Consider the following 16,189-nt stretch of genomic DNA (forward strand, 5'->3'; position numbering starts at 1 on the left):
AGGGTCTCCCATAACCAGTCAAACTTATGGACTCTCAAGCTGGAAGGCCCCTTAGAGATCATTTTGTGTAATGTCTTCATTTTACAGATAGGAACAAAGATATAGGGGTGTTTGTGGCAGAGCTATAACCAGAGTACTGTTGTCTAAGTCTGGTGTTGTTGATCTTCTGAATGGCATACACTGCTTCTTCAGCCACTTCTGAATGTCCTAAATAACAACAGAGGTTGTTGTGATATTTGGTAAAAACAAAATAGGTGGATTTGCAAGTGCACTGCCTAAAGGTTCTTTATTACCACTAAGGCCAACACTTGTAAATCTGGAAACTTTCAGCAGGATGGCAGTGTGTTTGCTATAAAATACAGTCTCCATGGTTTGGCAGTCCTCAGGTTTGAGAAACTCACAGTCTTGCTTCTTCTGTAGAAAGGGAGGCACATGAATGCACTGACAATCCCCCCTTCCATCCAAAGCAGGCTAAAGGCACCAAGACACATGTCAGTCAAGGCAGCAAGGTAGAATGGGATAAATACACAGGGGAATAAGGGTCAGGAATCCTGGGATCTCCACCCGGCTCCACACAAATATGGTCTGACCCAGACAGGCTATTTCATCAATCAAGGTCTGCTGCTCCTCACCTGAGAAGTGAGGGTTTGCTCGGGATAACCTCTAAGCTCCCTTTCACAATCCCTAAAGTTTCTGATCCAGACTACAGTAAGATTTAAATGAAATTGGTGTCTGGTTGACCAAACCCTGCTTGTTATCAATTATAGCTGAAGTAAATAATGGCTTTTTATCTTTCAGTAGGTTCTAAGTGTTGAAGAGCCTGTGCCTCTACCTAGAAAAGTAATTCTCAAAGTGTGGTCCCCAGACCAGCATCATCTGGGAACTCACTAAACTGCAAATTTTTGGGCCCCATTCCAAATCCACCAAATTACAATTTCTGGACGAGGGCCCCAGAAATCTGTATTTCAACAAACTCTCCAAGTGATTCTATTGTAACCTGAAGTTTGAGAACCATTGGCTCGATATAATTTCTTCAAGTTGCTTAGGACTCTGCACTTTGAAGCTCAGCTTCCCTTAAGGAGAGCTGAGCTCTGGTGGTGGTATTACTAATACCACCAGATTGACTACTGAATAAGGCAGGATAGTACAGTTGTTTGAGGCAAGGACTTCAGAGACAGATATCCTGGGTTTGAATCCTAGCTCTGAAATTTATTAGTTATGTGACCTTAGGCAAATGATTTAACTCGCCTGTGCCTCACGTTGCTCATCTGTAAAATGGGGATAAATAATGGTACCTACTTTATAGAACTGTGTGAGGATTAAATGAGTTAAGAAAGGTTGAATGCTTAGAATAGTACCTGACACTTGGCAGGGCCAAGTAATAACTATTACTACTATAAGTAATAACTATTACTACTTAGGCCTGGAGCTTTTTCCTTTCTATTTACTGTAGATTCTTTTAACTTATTGCCCATTAAAAAATATTTCTTAGGCACCTATCACATGTCAGGTACCATGGTCCCCTGTAATTCTCACCAGATTATTGAGAAAATATGTCTCAGTTATATACCGGATAGTGATGCAGCTGCTGCTTTGGTCCCTCTTTCTAAAGAACAATGAATATTTTAGCACACCCTGAAGAGTTTGCGTCAAGTAAGAAGCAATTAGAAAAAATGCTTTGACCAACGTACAGGTACAGCAGAGGGAACAACGTCACCAATTCTGAGAGGGATAGGGATATCTGTCTCTTGTTCGCTGCTCTTTACTCAGGCCATAAACATACTTAAGTCTCCATCATCTGAAAAGAAGCTTCCTCAGTCCACTATCACCCAGTTTCTTTGAACACTAGTTTTTTGGAAACTGCTCTATTAAAGGCCAACAGCAATTTCCTGACTGCTCCTGCCTGGTCCATTTCCCCTTCCTAAGGTATCTGTGGGTATAGAACACTTCCTCATCCTTTGTCTTCCATCACAACACCCTGTCTTGGTTTTCTTCCTGGCCTACTTCTGAAAGTAAGTTCTTAGCTACACATGACTTCTCTCTCTTTCCTCAAATATATATCCCTTCTCTAGGATATTTGTTGCCGTCATTTTTGAGTCACGATGGACTCTTGCTTCTCCCTTTTGCCTCATAGGAATGGTATCCTTTCCTTTCCACATATAAAGTTTACCAGCCCATACATACCTGGTTGTAAGCAGATGCCCCACTTTTGATCATATCCATAATCTAAGGTGGTTGCACACCATGGCCCACCGCGATCTCCATCATGAATGCACTCATGATGCCAGGTCCCATTAACTAAGAATGGAAATTCACAAGGTCTCCCATAGGAGTTCCCATCTCTAGTATAGATCTCTGTGGGTTGGGGAGAAAGTAGAGGAAAGAAGAGTTAAAAACTGGATAATCAGCTTTAGTTAACTAATTTCTAAAACTGTTTTGAAAGAAAGATTATGTTTTCACATGTATGAGAATATAGTATCCGGGTAGGCGGCACAGTGTGGAGATTCAGAGCACGGATGCTGGCTCCCCCACTGATCAACTATGCGGCTGTGGGCAAGCTCTCCAACCTCTGTCAGTCTCAGTTTCTGCATTTGCAAATTAGGAATAATGATACGGGGCTCACAGGGTTGTTCATGAGATTCTATGAGATGATCCATGCAAAGGTTTTACAAAAACTTAACTGCTTAACTGTGATGCGATGAAGAGCTAAGAGATTCCAGCTTTACCAAGTAAGGATCAACTGACTACTGCGGGCAGCAGAGTACTTCACCAGAAGGGGTGCCCCGCTTGAGATTAAACTTACACTCTATTTTCTTTAGTAAGAGTGAGGCTAGAAAAATACCTTGGACTCACTGAGGCTGGTTGTGGACTTTGAAACTAACTGTGCAGTTACAGAGACTCACAAATAGCCCCGTTGTTTACAGTCTGGTGGTAGAACTGAGGCTGTGCGTTTTGAGGAAGGAGGAGGAAGGGCTGCTGACTCTCTCAGCAGTCTCTTGGAGAGGGCAGGACATGGTAATTCAGGTTACGAAAGAAGAACCAGCTTCAGCTAGGCAGTCATGGAACCAGCTGGTGACCAGCAAGGTAGCAGAACTAGCTTTTCCTTTTAACAATTTCCTCTGGTACACAGAGAGGAACTGAAAAATTATTCTAACCTCAAATATGTCTGGAAATGCTAGAGGAAATGCTAAATACTTACGGTGATAACAGTTCTTTTGGAGAGGTGTCTTATAGAACAGCTAACCCTGTGACTATTTCGCTCACTTTTTTCCATAGCCTTAATTTGTTTAAAACCGTGGTTGTTACCAGATCAAATAATGACTATTAGGTAAAGCATAGTAATCAGATCTTAGCATCATTTACCAGGCTGTTAGGGTCCCTCAAAATGTCTCATAGATTTGCTTGAAAGTGTGCCTAAGATAGAATTTGATTCCATATCCTTTATTATTCTCAAATGTTCATTTAACTTAAGTGTGAGACTTAATTTAACAGTTTAGAATGTATTAAGCAGCAGTACAGCAAAAGGAAGAGTAATCTAGATGCTTTTACTTGCAAACAATCTTTTAAGGAACATTGGTTTTGTTTTCCTCTGACATATAAATGGTTTTGAACAGTGTACTTTTGTTAAAGAGTAATTTGACCTTATATTTTATAAGGATTCTGCTTATTAGCATGTTTTGTTTTTAACCATACCAAAACTCCCAATAGCTCATGACCGATTTCTCTTCCCAAATTAGAGCACTTAAAAGGAGAGTCCCTGAGCACAATGACTATTATTTGTAGAACCATCAGGGTTTTTTTGTAAAACCTTGTGTTTCTGTAATACAAAGTACTTTCACTTGTTCTTTCCCATAAGCCCACAAGATCAGTAGGGCAAGTATTACACTTGTTTGTGAAATCCCCATTTTTGCAGAGTTAAGTGAAACATTCATTCAGCTGTGACAAGGATGAGAACTGACTCTCTGATTAGAGTCCTTGACATATAAGAACAACTTGTGACACCAATGGCTGCTTTCTCAGGTTCCAAGTTACTGTCATAGCTCAAAGCTGGGCTTCAATTAAAACGCTCTCCTGTTCACAATATGTTTTGAAGAATGATAACATGGAACAACCACCACAAGAGCAGCAGCTAAATTATGCTAACTACTCACTAAGAGTTTTTTTTTAATAGATCTTTATTGGAGTATAATTGCTTCACAATACTGTGTTAGTTTTATTCTTACACATTGTTTGATGCTACTGGACCTCTTAAGTCCCAAGCGTCTCCCCAGAGACACAGGCTTTCTTGAGAAGAATCTTCTCTGAATGTATGAATTTATGGTGATGGCGGCCTTAAAACAACAGATTATTCTACAATAGGCACAAATTTGTGAGATGAGATGCTTATATGGAAAACTAACTTTTTTCTGGCCGCACGGCACTGCATGCAGGATCTAGTTCCCCAACCAGGGATCGATCCCGGGCCCCCTGCATTGGGAGCACGGAGTCTTAACCACTGGACTGCCAGGGAAGTCCTGGAAAACTAACATTAATCCCTTTGGTAACACAAGACAAAATAGTTTCAATGTTTAAAGAGCTTGGCAGACTTCTGAGTTGCTCAGAATTTAGACACTTCTACAGCCACCCCTCCACTAAAAGTCTACTTCCTCTGCATGATTCACCAAACACTCAAAACTTGAAGAGTGCTAGTGAGGTCAAGATATCTTAATGATATAAATGCATATCTGGATGCTAGTCAAGAGCAATTTATTCATAAAATTTATACAGCTAAAACTTTTCTCTGAGAGAAACATGGCTCACTCAGGATGGGGGTTGGGGAGAGAGGTAACCCAGGACACAATGACAGATAAATGTTCTTATATCAGAGGTAAAAAAAGAAATTACACAGCAAAAGCCAAGGGAGAAATAAAGAAGCTAAATTTGGGGAACACAATGCTGGTTTTGAGCCTTAGCTTTGCTGTAACAAGCTGGGTTACCTTGAACGTCACTTTGTTGAACTCAGGTATCTTATCTTTCTTATTCTGTACAATTAGACAAGAAGGAGGGGGCAGGGACCAATATGAGGAGTCTGAGAGAGCAGTCCTAGAGGAAGTCCCTAACTTAAGACAGCAGTCTCCAACCCAAGAACAGGAAGGGACTGCATAAATTTAAAAGAGTAGAATTGCCAGGACTTAATATTTGATTAAATTTGAATGGTGGGAGAAGAAAGCAGGGCAACTCTAGAGTGACTTGTAGATTTCTGACACATGCAACTTCGATGGTACAAGTCACCTGGAGAGGAATGAAGAAGAGGCACGTTTGGCCCTGGCCTCTGTGCATGTTAAAACTTGAGGTATGTGTTGATAAGTCAGGACTACATGCATCTTTTCTTAGAAATTTTTAAGTTTCTTATCTGGAAATTTAGTGTTCCAAATACTGTATTTGCTAAGGTCAAGAAACACTCTATGCCTATGGGCTCTTGCTGGTGAGCGCTGTTTAGCTTTCTCTGGGTGACACCCTAGGTGGGTTCTTCTTGTTTTTTTTTAAAATTAATTAATTAGTTAATTTTATTTTTCTCTGCGTTGGGTCATCGTTGCTGCGCACGGGCTTCCTCTAGTTGTGGCGAGCGGGGGCTACTCTTCATTGCTGTGTACGGGCTTCTCATTGCAGTGGCTTCTCTTGTTGTTCTCATGGGCTCTAGGCGTGTGGGCTCAGTAGTTGTGGTGCACAGGCTTAGTTGCTCCGCGGCATGTGGGATCTTCCTGGACCAGGGCTCGAACCCGTGTCCCCTGTATTGGCAGGCAGATTCTTAACCACTGTGCCACCAGGGAAGTCCCCTAGGTGGGTTCTTAATCTTTTTTGTGCTACTGATCACTTTGGCAGCCGTGTGAAGCACACGAGCCCCCTTCTCAGAAGAATATTATAAATGCATAAAATAAAACACATAGGATTACAAAGAAAACCAGTTACGTTGAAATAAAGGCATTTTGGGGACTGAGGGAATTTATAATTACAACTATGTCCCTCAAAAGAATTAGGAGCAGGAGACAGAAAGAGCCCTGCCAAGAAAATTATCTTTTCTAATCCTTGAACAAATACAAGGGAACAAGTCAAATCCGGTTCAAAAGGCAATTTGTTTGGTTCCATGTTTTCTCTTAGCTGCCAAGTTAGAGAAAGGCTTTTATAGCACAAAATTTAAGCTTGCCATTAAGTGGTATCCAGAAAGCAGTTGCTCTTTAAGGTTAGGAGGAAGTGGCTAGCAGAAGCAGACTTTTCAACTACTTAAGGGTTGAGGACTGAAGAAAAGGAAAATCCCATCTCTGATTCTCTACTATTTCCCGTAACAGCAGAACCTGACATCTCAGAAGCTGCTGCATCTTCACTAGGAAACAGAAAGAGGTTCCCCTAGGAGAAAAAATTGTGCAGAGACAAGAAGAATGGGAGGCCAAATTTAGCTTAAGAGAAGAGGAAAATCTCTGTAAAGCTATGTAAATGAACAAAGAAGAGCACAGATAATAGTTAAGACTTAGATAATTCAATATATATACATATATATATATATATATATGTACCAACATTTGATGTAAGTTAGAGCAACATAATGAAAAAAGATTTGCTTGGGTAATTTACATTTAGAGGTTTAGAAAATGAATCTACTCTTTCTTTTTAAACTCAGAAATTTGTTATAACTGAGTCTCTAGACTCAAAACAAAGTTCATGATCAGCTCCCCCAAAGGCAACAAAGACAGTTTCAGACTTACGATGGTTTGATTTATGATTTTCCGACTTTGTGATGGTGTGAAAGCGATACTCATTCCATGGAAGCCGTACTTTGAATTTGGTCTTTCCCTGGGCTATCAGTACATGGTACAATCCTCTCTCGTGGATTGCAGCCACAGATCCCAGTCAGCCACACGGTCGTGAAGGTAAACAACTGACACACACCATTCTGTTTTTCACTTTCAGTACAGTATTCAATAAACTACATGAGGTATTCAACACTTTATTATAAAATAAGCTTTGTGGTAGATGATCTTTCCCAACTATAAGCTAATGTAAGTGTTCTGAGCACATTTAAGGTAGGCCAGGCTATGATGTTCAGTAGAAGTGTACTAAATGCATTTTTGACTTATGATATTTTCAACTTACGATGGGTTTATAGGGACATAACCCCATTGTAAGTGGAGGAAGAGCTGTATTCATATACTTATATTTGCAAGCAAGTGAGGAAAAAGTCCACTCTTAAAATGTTGAATCATAAATACAAACATCCAAGTGTGATAGCCACGCCAAAAATAAAAGTAAAGCCCGCAAGACTCTGAAAGTTTTTCCATTACATCCAAATCTGCAGACGAGAAAAAATTCATTTCCTTTTTTTTTCCTTTCTCTTTCTTCTTTTTTAAGTTAGAATAGGTTCAACTTTACTAGATCATTTGACTTTTATCCTGTGTAGAGGACTTCCTGTTACTCTAACATTTCCTTTTCTCTGGAGTTCAGGATGTAATCATAGGAAGTACATATGCTCAGGCATCGGAGAGATTTCGAATCCCAGGGTGCCATAGAACGGCTGCAAGACCTCTGACAAGGCACCTAACCTCTCCTAGCCTTACCTGTTAAAGGGAGCAAATGGCACTGACCTCGGTGTCTGGAACTAAACACCAGCTCACTCCCCTCACAAGTGCATGACTCTCCTTGTGGTCAGTGGTACATGTTCAAGGCCACTTTCACCAAATACAGCAGCAAGTGAGTCAAAGTGCCTCTCCGGTACTCACCATGGTAAGGCTGGGCACAGAGGTTTTCCTCTGAGCCTCCTTTTTTCCAGACATCAGATGAATTGGTACTGGCTATGGCGTGTCCACCCTTCAGAGTCAACCTGTACTGGGCAGCTCCGTACAGAGAATGGTGCTCACATTTCCACCACAGCATGGCATTGGCGTCACAGCTGAACATCCTCAAGGAATCCGTGGGTTTGGTAATGTCTAGGCCAAGGCACTTCTGGGATTGCAGATGAAAGAGTCGATGCTGGGACACCCACTTCCACAACATGTCCTTGGTTTCATCGCAGTCCTTTGCTACTATCCAGTCATTCAGTGGCGTGATGCACTTGCCTGTGTTTTCATTAACGATGGTGAATGAATCATTACCTGAGACAAGACAGGCAGAAAAGACATTTCAGGATTCTGAATTATGTGGTTGATGTGCCTTGGCCCCTGTTTGCTAAGGAGAGTCTGGGCACCCCTGGACTGTTAACACCTTCCAAGCTGTATAAACTATAATGTTCTACACAAGGTCAGAGGACAGTGAGAGCCAGAGAGGCAGTTCAGTGTTGTGTAACAGCATGGGCTCTGGAGCCAGTCTGCCTGGGTTTATAGCTTGCCTCTATCACTTATCGGCCATGTGATCAGGATGTTATTTACCTGCTGTGCCTCAGCTTCCTCCTTTGTAAAACAGTACTTCATAGGGTAGATGTGAGGATAAAATGAGCTCATACACGCAAAGCACTTAGAATAGTATGCATATTTGTCAGAGCCATTCAGTGAACTATTTCCCCCCCTTATTTAATAAGATGAAGAAGCTCCTTAGTTTTCATCTTCTTTAGATAAGTGACCTGTAGTCAATGAAAAATATCCTGAGCTTATTCAGGACTGCAATTCTGTCTTGCTTACACTTTGGCTACTACAGCAGGGTAAATTATTATATGACATTAATGTGTCTGAGAGGAAATAGGGTAGAAGTAGAAGAGTGGGAATAAAAGGATGAGAGGAAATGGAGGCCTGGGTTCTGACGGTAGGGGGACCTATGACAAGCTCCACTGTTGAACCTCCAGGAAGGTGACAGGATGCCCCTGGGGAGGGGATGTGGGGACTGACCACCTGGATCACCCAGGAAGGTCAAACCTGAGCTCCAGAAATCACCTGAGCCACAGGATTCAAGACCCAGTAGGTTTGGACAATGGGAAACTCAGAAGTAATCAGTGTGAGCTGAGGGCAAAGGGAGGGATCTCCCTGAATGCTTCCCTGGCAGTTTTGCATGAGCTGGGGAAGACCTCAGTAGTGACAGAAACTGAATTTCTGTTAATCTGGTAGAATGGGACCTCAGAACAAAATTTAATTTTATTTTATGAAAATAAAGTAGTGCACTGCTGCTTGCGCACCTGAGTTTGTGGAGCAAGGGTCACATCTGTTATAGCAAATGACAATTGAACAATTTGGTCAGTGCTTTTACAAAGAAACACTTTTTGAAGGTATAGCACAGAACCTCACGTTGGTGAGCTGAAATAGTTTAGACAAACGTAAGCAATCTTTGTCAATGAACTGAAGGGTTCAGCAGAAGGAGCTGTAAGATTTTAGTTCCCAAAAGGCACTTTCATTTTGATACCAGCTTCACATTCAGTGGTCTTACTAACACTAAACACCTTTTCTAATAATAATTCACAGGCTTGCAGAATTAAAAATTCTCACACTAAGGCCTTGAGGGGAAATTTCACCATGCAAGTAACAACTATCAAATTAAGTCCAATTCCAGTTTGAACTTTGGACGGAATTTTTGTTTGTTTTAAATAGCAGTAGCAGCACCAAGAGAAACAACAGGAACAACAAGAACAAAATGCTTTAAAACTTTATTTCTGCTTTCAAATCAGTATTTTAAAATACTGCCTAGGGTTGCAGCTAGATCTGTTTGGATAGCAGCTTCCATCCCTCACTCTTCTTTGATATCACTCTGCCATTCTCTATTTTATGGGCACAGCTTGGAAGGATAGTTAACAAAAAAAAAGGAAAATGTACTATTTTAGAAGATTATCAGACAGTGATGTACCTCTTTCGCAACCAATTCCCTCTCACCTCTCCTGTGTTCCAAAGTATCAGGAATTACCGCAGAAAAAAAAGAAGTCTGCTTCTGCAGGAGAGTGGGCGGTGGCCACCCCTGCTGGAACCTTCCCCTCTCTTGCCTTATAATCTCCCTGCACTTTATAATCTTTCCTGGGCACTTTGCTCTGTGCCCTTTGACCCCAGCTTTGCCTACCTTTGCAATCTGGAGTTCTAGATTTTCCAAGTTGCCTTTGCAGAATCCAATGGATTAGCTACAGCTCTTAGAATAGTGGAAAGAGCAGTGGAATAAGGAGTTAGGGGTCCTAGACTGAAGACTTACCTCTGCTATTGGTTAGCTGGGAGACCTTGGGGAAGTCAGTTAATCTCCCCAGGGTCTTCTACTCTCCAAATGTAAGATGAAAGCAGTGGATATAAGAAATCTAAGTCACTTCCAGTACTAACATCCTATGCTTCTACTAACTGAGTTTTTCCAGCCTTGTAGGCTTTACAGGTCTGTGCTAAGTTCATTGCATATTGTTCTTAAACAGATGTCCACAACTTTATTATGTCATGCTAGTAGAATTTTAGGTCATTTGAATTCCATCTGTATTGGGCATGTGCACTTAAGTGACAGTGCTGCTTTATACGTTCTCTTTGGAAGAGAAAAAAATTTAACCTTTCCCATTTACTGTATGTTTAACTTTTAGGACACCCATGGACTTAACAAGCTTGTAGGACCTCTGAAAGACTACAGGAGAGGTGTGGAGTACCTACATTGAAGAGGAATTGCCAAGCTTCTTACCTAATCGCAAACATCTATGATTATAGATACTTGCCTCATTCTAAATCTGTCTTTTAACCAAGTATGTAATATCAATGCTTGACACCTATAGTGATCACTTAGCAAATACATTAAGTATTGATATGATTTAAGGAAACTTGTTATTAGCCTTCAGACATGATGTATGTGTAAGCATTCATACATAATACATAACCTAGGGAGAGTCTTGTACTCATGATGTTTTCCCCTATCTTTCTTTACCCTTAAGAAGAAGCTGTTCAGTCTGCCCCAGTCTTGTGACCCTATTGGGAGGGTAGGTTGAAGAGTGGGAAGAAAGACTAAGAAAGTATGAAAATAATTTATTTAGAAAATTTGTTAAATAAGGGTCTATGACATATATCAGAAATGTATTACACTTTGAAAAGGTGGTTGCAGAGCAATTTATAAAACAGATTCTGTATTGATAGCCTTATATTGCATCTTGTACACTTTATACTGGCCCTAAATGGAATTTTAATATTTACCTACAAATACAATATTGGGACAAGTCTAAAAGAGAGAAGTTGATGAAAAGAAGCCTCAACACCTCTAGCAGCACTTTTTAATGTTTCGTTTTATATAAACATTTTACTGGTGTTTGAGAGGAAATTGCTACATAGCATTATCATAATTGAAAATGAATTTTTAGACCATCACAGGAAAACTATTTCTTATTGTCTGATTGTGAAGTAACTCCTTTGTAACAAGCCCTAAACCAAAGAGTTCTGCACATTCCAAAGAGAAGCTGGACCTCAGCATTTTGTAACCACAGACAAATGGAGAAGAGATGGCTTGGGAAGGCAAGAAGGATGAAGACTGCAGCTTTTTTAGTTTCAGGGGAACTTCCACAGCCCACACTGTTAAGCATTTTGTGGATTTGCTACCATGTGTGCACAGAGTGTACACTAGGAGAGACTCAGAAGTCTGGATTTGCCAGTTCAAAAACAGGTCCTCCCACGTGCAGCAGCGGAGACCCAACTCAGCCAAAAATAAATAAATAAAGCCAAAACAAACAAACAAACAAACAAAAAACAGGTCCTGAAGTGACAGCTCTGGGTCCACATCAGTGTACTAGCAGTCAGAAAGTCATGGGGTTCAGACTGGGTGGTGTGGGCTGGTGAGAACCTCAGAAGTCCCTGAAGAATTAGTTTACTTCAAGCTGTTGGTTCTCCAAGGAGACAAAAAAAGTTAACTAAGCAATTGGCATTTCCCCAAGGACACAGAGGTACTCCTCCAGCATCTGAGCAACGGAGACCACCTGTGCAAACCTAGCTGCGTACATGTGATGAAGTGCACGCCGTCACCAGCATCATGAAGCTGGCATACTGCCAACAAGCTACCCAAATGGCTAGGGTTTCAAAATTCCAGCGCTTCCCTTAATAGGACCACAAGTCTGGTCTGATGGTGTGTGTAAGCTGATCAGAGCAGCTGCTCAAGGTGGGGAAGGATGCAGGGAAACAAATACCTGCGAGGACCTAGTGCAGGAAGAATGGCGTTAAGCTGGTGCTCTTTGCTTTGGGTTGATGAGAAAGGCCAGGGATTGTAGAGACTGCAAAAATTAAGGAAGTCTTGAGTTCTATGGGGGAGACAAAACAGATAAGACTAAAGCAAATGTAGATGGAAACCGAGAGTTTAGTGATTGAAAGTCTAGTGTGCTTTGACTACAGTTAGTCGCTGCAGTGAAAATTTTCTCCCTGGATTATGGCGCAGGCAGAATAGAATTCTCACGGCAATAAAGGCCTTTTGGTAGTTTCCAACATGGAGGATCAAAGTACACAGAAGTGTGAGTCAGAACAGGGTCAACTAAAAAGTTCTTGATGTAGATAAGATGATGCCACTCATACTCTGAACAAACTATAACTCATGTAGTAACTTAGTTTAGCTGCAAAGAAAGTAAATGCCACAAGCAAACTGAAGCTTTTCAAAAACTCCCTCGACCATCTTTTACTTCCTCATCTAGACAAGATGACGGAAGTGGTAGGTGGGGACGGCTCACTGATTGCCTATTAAGCAGCCAGACTAAGAAACAAAATCCTCAGCACACCTTTGGCCAAGGCAAAAAGAGAAAGTAAAAGCAAACTCCGGGTGCTGCGAAGGGGCTGGTGCGGCAAGTACTGCCCAGGGCATCAGCGAAGGGTGTCTGATCCTGGTCCTGCTTCTGAAGTGACAGGCAGGAGGTCTCCGGGCAAGCAACCTGAGCTCCACCGCGGGACCACCGGCCTCTGGGGTGGGGCATGGGGCGGTGGTCCGGAGCTGATAAGCCAAGTAGAAGAAACGGTCGCTGCTCGAGGCACTGGGGGAGGGCATCATAACAGAGTCACGGCCATAGCCACTGCAGGAGACACGGCTTTTTGATGTGCACCATAAGCGCAGTGAAGTCAGGGAATCGTTACTCATTCTGGCGCTGTGGGTGGAAAGCTCCTCTTGACATTGAGTGGCCAAGGTGACCAAGGGACGAAGGAGGGGCGAGATGGGCGAGATGGGCGGGATGGGGCTTGGTTGGGGGGATTGGTGTTGAGGAGCCCTATACTCTAGGGAAGCAAGATTTTAGAGGAGAGAGGACGAGGCAGGAGCGGGAGCCTCGTTCTGAAAAGGCTCTGGGTGCCTCCCCTACGGTGGACTCCTCGCCCTCAGCACGAGAAAAGCCCTGCGCTCTCACGCCCCACCCCGCCCTCCTCCCGGACCCCGGGGGGTAATGGAGCTGCTTCTCCCCGGACCTCCCTTCGGCTCACTTGTCCGGCTCCAGCCCCGAGCAAAGCAGCGGTGACGTGACCCCGGGGCGCAGCCCTAACCCGAACCGAGGAAAGTCAGCCGGCCTGGCAACGTCGAGGTCCCTAGCCGGCCGGCGAGCGGACGCGCCCGCGGTTACCTGAGCGACCAGAGGGCTCCACCAGACCGAAGCACGGGAGGAGCAGCACCAGCAGCTCCGCCGCACGGAGAGGGTTGGCCCAGCGCGTCCTCATCCTGAGCCGGCTCGGGCGGGTCAGTCGAATCCTCGGGGGCACTCGGCACCCTGCCCTCCCGGTGCGCGCAGTCAGCCCCGCCAGCGCCTTGGCCCCTGGCTTCCCCGGGCGCCCCAGACCCGCCCCCGCCGCCCTCGGCCAATCGGATCACCACGTCCTTGGTCCCAGGGCGTGGGGGGGGGGGGGGCGGTGCGGATACAGGGCGGGAAGACGAGGCGTAAGGAGCTCTGCGCACCTGCGAAGGGCGGCCCCGCGAGGGGGCGAGTGATGAGCGCCAGGCCAGAGGGCAGAGCGCCGCCCAGACTAACGGATGAGGGGTCCTGCGCCCCGCCGCTTCTTCAGTACAGTTGAGGAGACGCGGCCCTTGCTGGGACTTGGCACCGCCCTGGTGGGTGGTCATTTTAGGACCTTGCTTTCTGCCTAGCGCACCTCAGTCAGGCATGACTTCTTCGTTTTGCATGGTTGGCCTGGGAAGGCACCCACATCCCCTCGTACCCCGAAGAGGGAAATGTGCACCCATCCTGTTACAGCTGCGGTCGAGCCAAAGAATTCAGTCGTCCTTGGCAACGTCTTGCGTATTTTGATAGTGCAAACAAAGGTGAGATAATGGCACAATGAGTTTCGACCCACAGTTGTTAAAGAATTAAAAGCAAGAGCTATTCGAGTGACACTATAATACTTCCAAGGATGATTAGACTTTATAACCATTTGGCTTTTGCAAGTAAGCTCTTTTCTTAATAATTAAACAGCAACAATAGTAATCCAGTAGAAATGTGGAAGTCTGCATCCAAAACTGGTAATTGTGAGAGTAGAATTTATCCTCAGCCTGTGGGAACCGCCATCATTATAAATAGGGTGATCTGAGTCACCTGGATATGAATGTCCTATACTTTTAAACCCGTATTTACTGAGCACATGGTGTGCGCCGGGGATGGCCTCCCTCCCTCCCTACAGGGTGAATTCTTCCAGGAGGAGGTGAATAGGAAGTTTACCTTTTCTGATGCCAACCACCAAGGCTTGCATGATGGCTCCCAAAGCTCCCTTGGCCCTGTTCTCTCCCCAGGCCCCTGCCTTTCGGTTCAGTGTATATATTGAGCACCTGTCAGCACAGGAACTGGGCACTTCCCAGGATGAGATCAAAGGATGACCCCCTGCCCTCTCCAGCTTACTGAGTACTGCGGGAGAGTGAGGCACACACAGTAACTCAGGGCAGAATGAATGGGGAGACTCCACAAAGCTTCAAGGAAGGCAACACCTCAACTGGGCCTTGAAGAATGGGTAATGGGTAGGCATTTGACCAGGAACAGCTGGTGGGAGGAAAATACTGACAGAACAGAGGCAGGAAAAGGCAAAGCAGTGTCAGAAGACAGTCAAGAGTCCAGTGTGGCCGCCCTGCAGGGTGCAGGTGCATATTGAAAGAAGCTGTCATGCAGGCCTAAGTGAAAATGACAGCAGAAAGGTGAGATGTGGCTATTTTGTGAAATGCCTTGAATATGATATTAAAGACTTTGACTTAATTCTGTAGGGAATGGGCAGTGGCAAGTTCTGGGTAAGACAATCTGCTGCTCCTCTGATTCCCTCCACGTCTGTGGCTGCTTACCTTTCTGATCCCGCCCAGCTTGGAGCTCCCTGACAGCAGTGATCTTTTCTTCTTCATTAACAGAACCAGGCCTGTCCCAGAGCTCTCGATAAATATTAGTTTACTTAATTAATGAGTGCCTAAAGCCGCTACCTTAGCCTAGGGCGGTATGAGCTCTAGCTTGCATTGTATTGCAATAGTTTCTCAATTAACCTCACTGCCAACGGCTGTTAGCCTCTCAGGAAAATGAAGGCTTCTAAACATGGTCTGAAACGTGCCACCTTTCCTTCACTCACATCCTTTCAGTGCTACTTGCTTGTAGCAGGGGTTCCTAAATGGGAGTTCAGGGGGATTGTGAACCCCTGAAATTGTATGCAGCTTTATGAATGCTCCTTTCTTTCTTTCTTGGCTGTTTTTTCTGTAAGTACATGTGCATTGACATTCCACCTAGGTTATAGATCCTAAATAAATATTTATTGTCTATGGTGACAGTAGAAAGCAGTGTATCCTTTAAGCCTCAACTTGAATGTCACTTCCTCAAAGAAATCTTTCTTGACTCTGCAGGCTAGGTGAACTTCCTGTGTGACAGGATCTCAGTGCATGCCACACTTTGTCTTGATAGCACTTAGCACAGCTGGATTAAATAATTATGTGCTTGCTCGTTTGTTGAATGTCTGTCTCCCTCCCCAGGCCATAGGACCCATGAATGTGGTGAATGTATCTGTTTTAGTCACTTCTGTGTTTGCAGTACCTAGCCCATGAGTTGCTGGATGAAATAAAAGAATAAATACGTGGTAAACGCCTCATAAATGGTGCAGGCAACAAGAGGTCTAGGTATTTAAAAGAGGGAGAAATCAGGGTGAAAGTGAGGGTCTGCAGGCCTTGGATGAGTAACATTCGGTAGATAGAGGTGGTGGGGAGGAAAATCCAAGCTGAGGCAATAATGTGAGCAACATAACAGACACCTGCCATCCGCTGGGTACCAGGCCATTTGGTGGAGCATTTCTCGTATGCTCTATTATCTAATAATCATTCTATG

The 16,189-nt window shown here is 43.8% G+C and overlaps 1 protein-coding gene across 2 annotated transcripts in view; it reads right to left on the reverse strand.

Annotated features, from left to right (window-relative positions):
* Positions 1–13,662, reverse strand: part of LOC309662312 (CD302 antigen) — a 131,578-nt gene extending 117,916 nt beyond the window's left edge. For both annotated transcript variants that reach the window (XM_082464902.1, XM_082464898.1), the window contains exons 1-3: positions 13,478–13,662; positions 7,752–8,123; positions 2,185–2,355 (exon numbers count right to left, since the gene is read on the reverse strand). In XM_082464902.1, coding sequence (XP_082321028.1) covers positions 2,185–2,355; positions 7,752–8,123; positions 13,478–13,571 — 637 coding nt within the window. In that variant the 5' untranslated portion in view covers positions 13,572–13,662. The remainder of the gene's footprint in view (positions 1–2,184; positions 2,356–7,751; positions 8,124–13,477) is intronic.
* Positions 13,663–16,189: the final 2,527 nt, after the last annotated feature.

The sequence above is a fragment of the Balaenoptera physalus genome, assembly GCF_965194825.1.
Source record: "Balaenoptera physalus genome assembly, chromosome: 6".
NCBI lineage: Eukaryota > Metazoa > Chordata > Mammalia > Artiodactyla > Balaenopteridae > Balaenoptera > Balaenoptera physalus.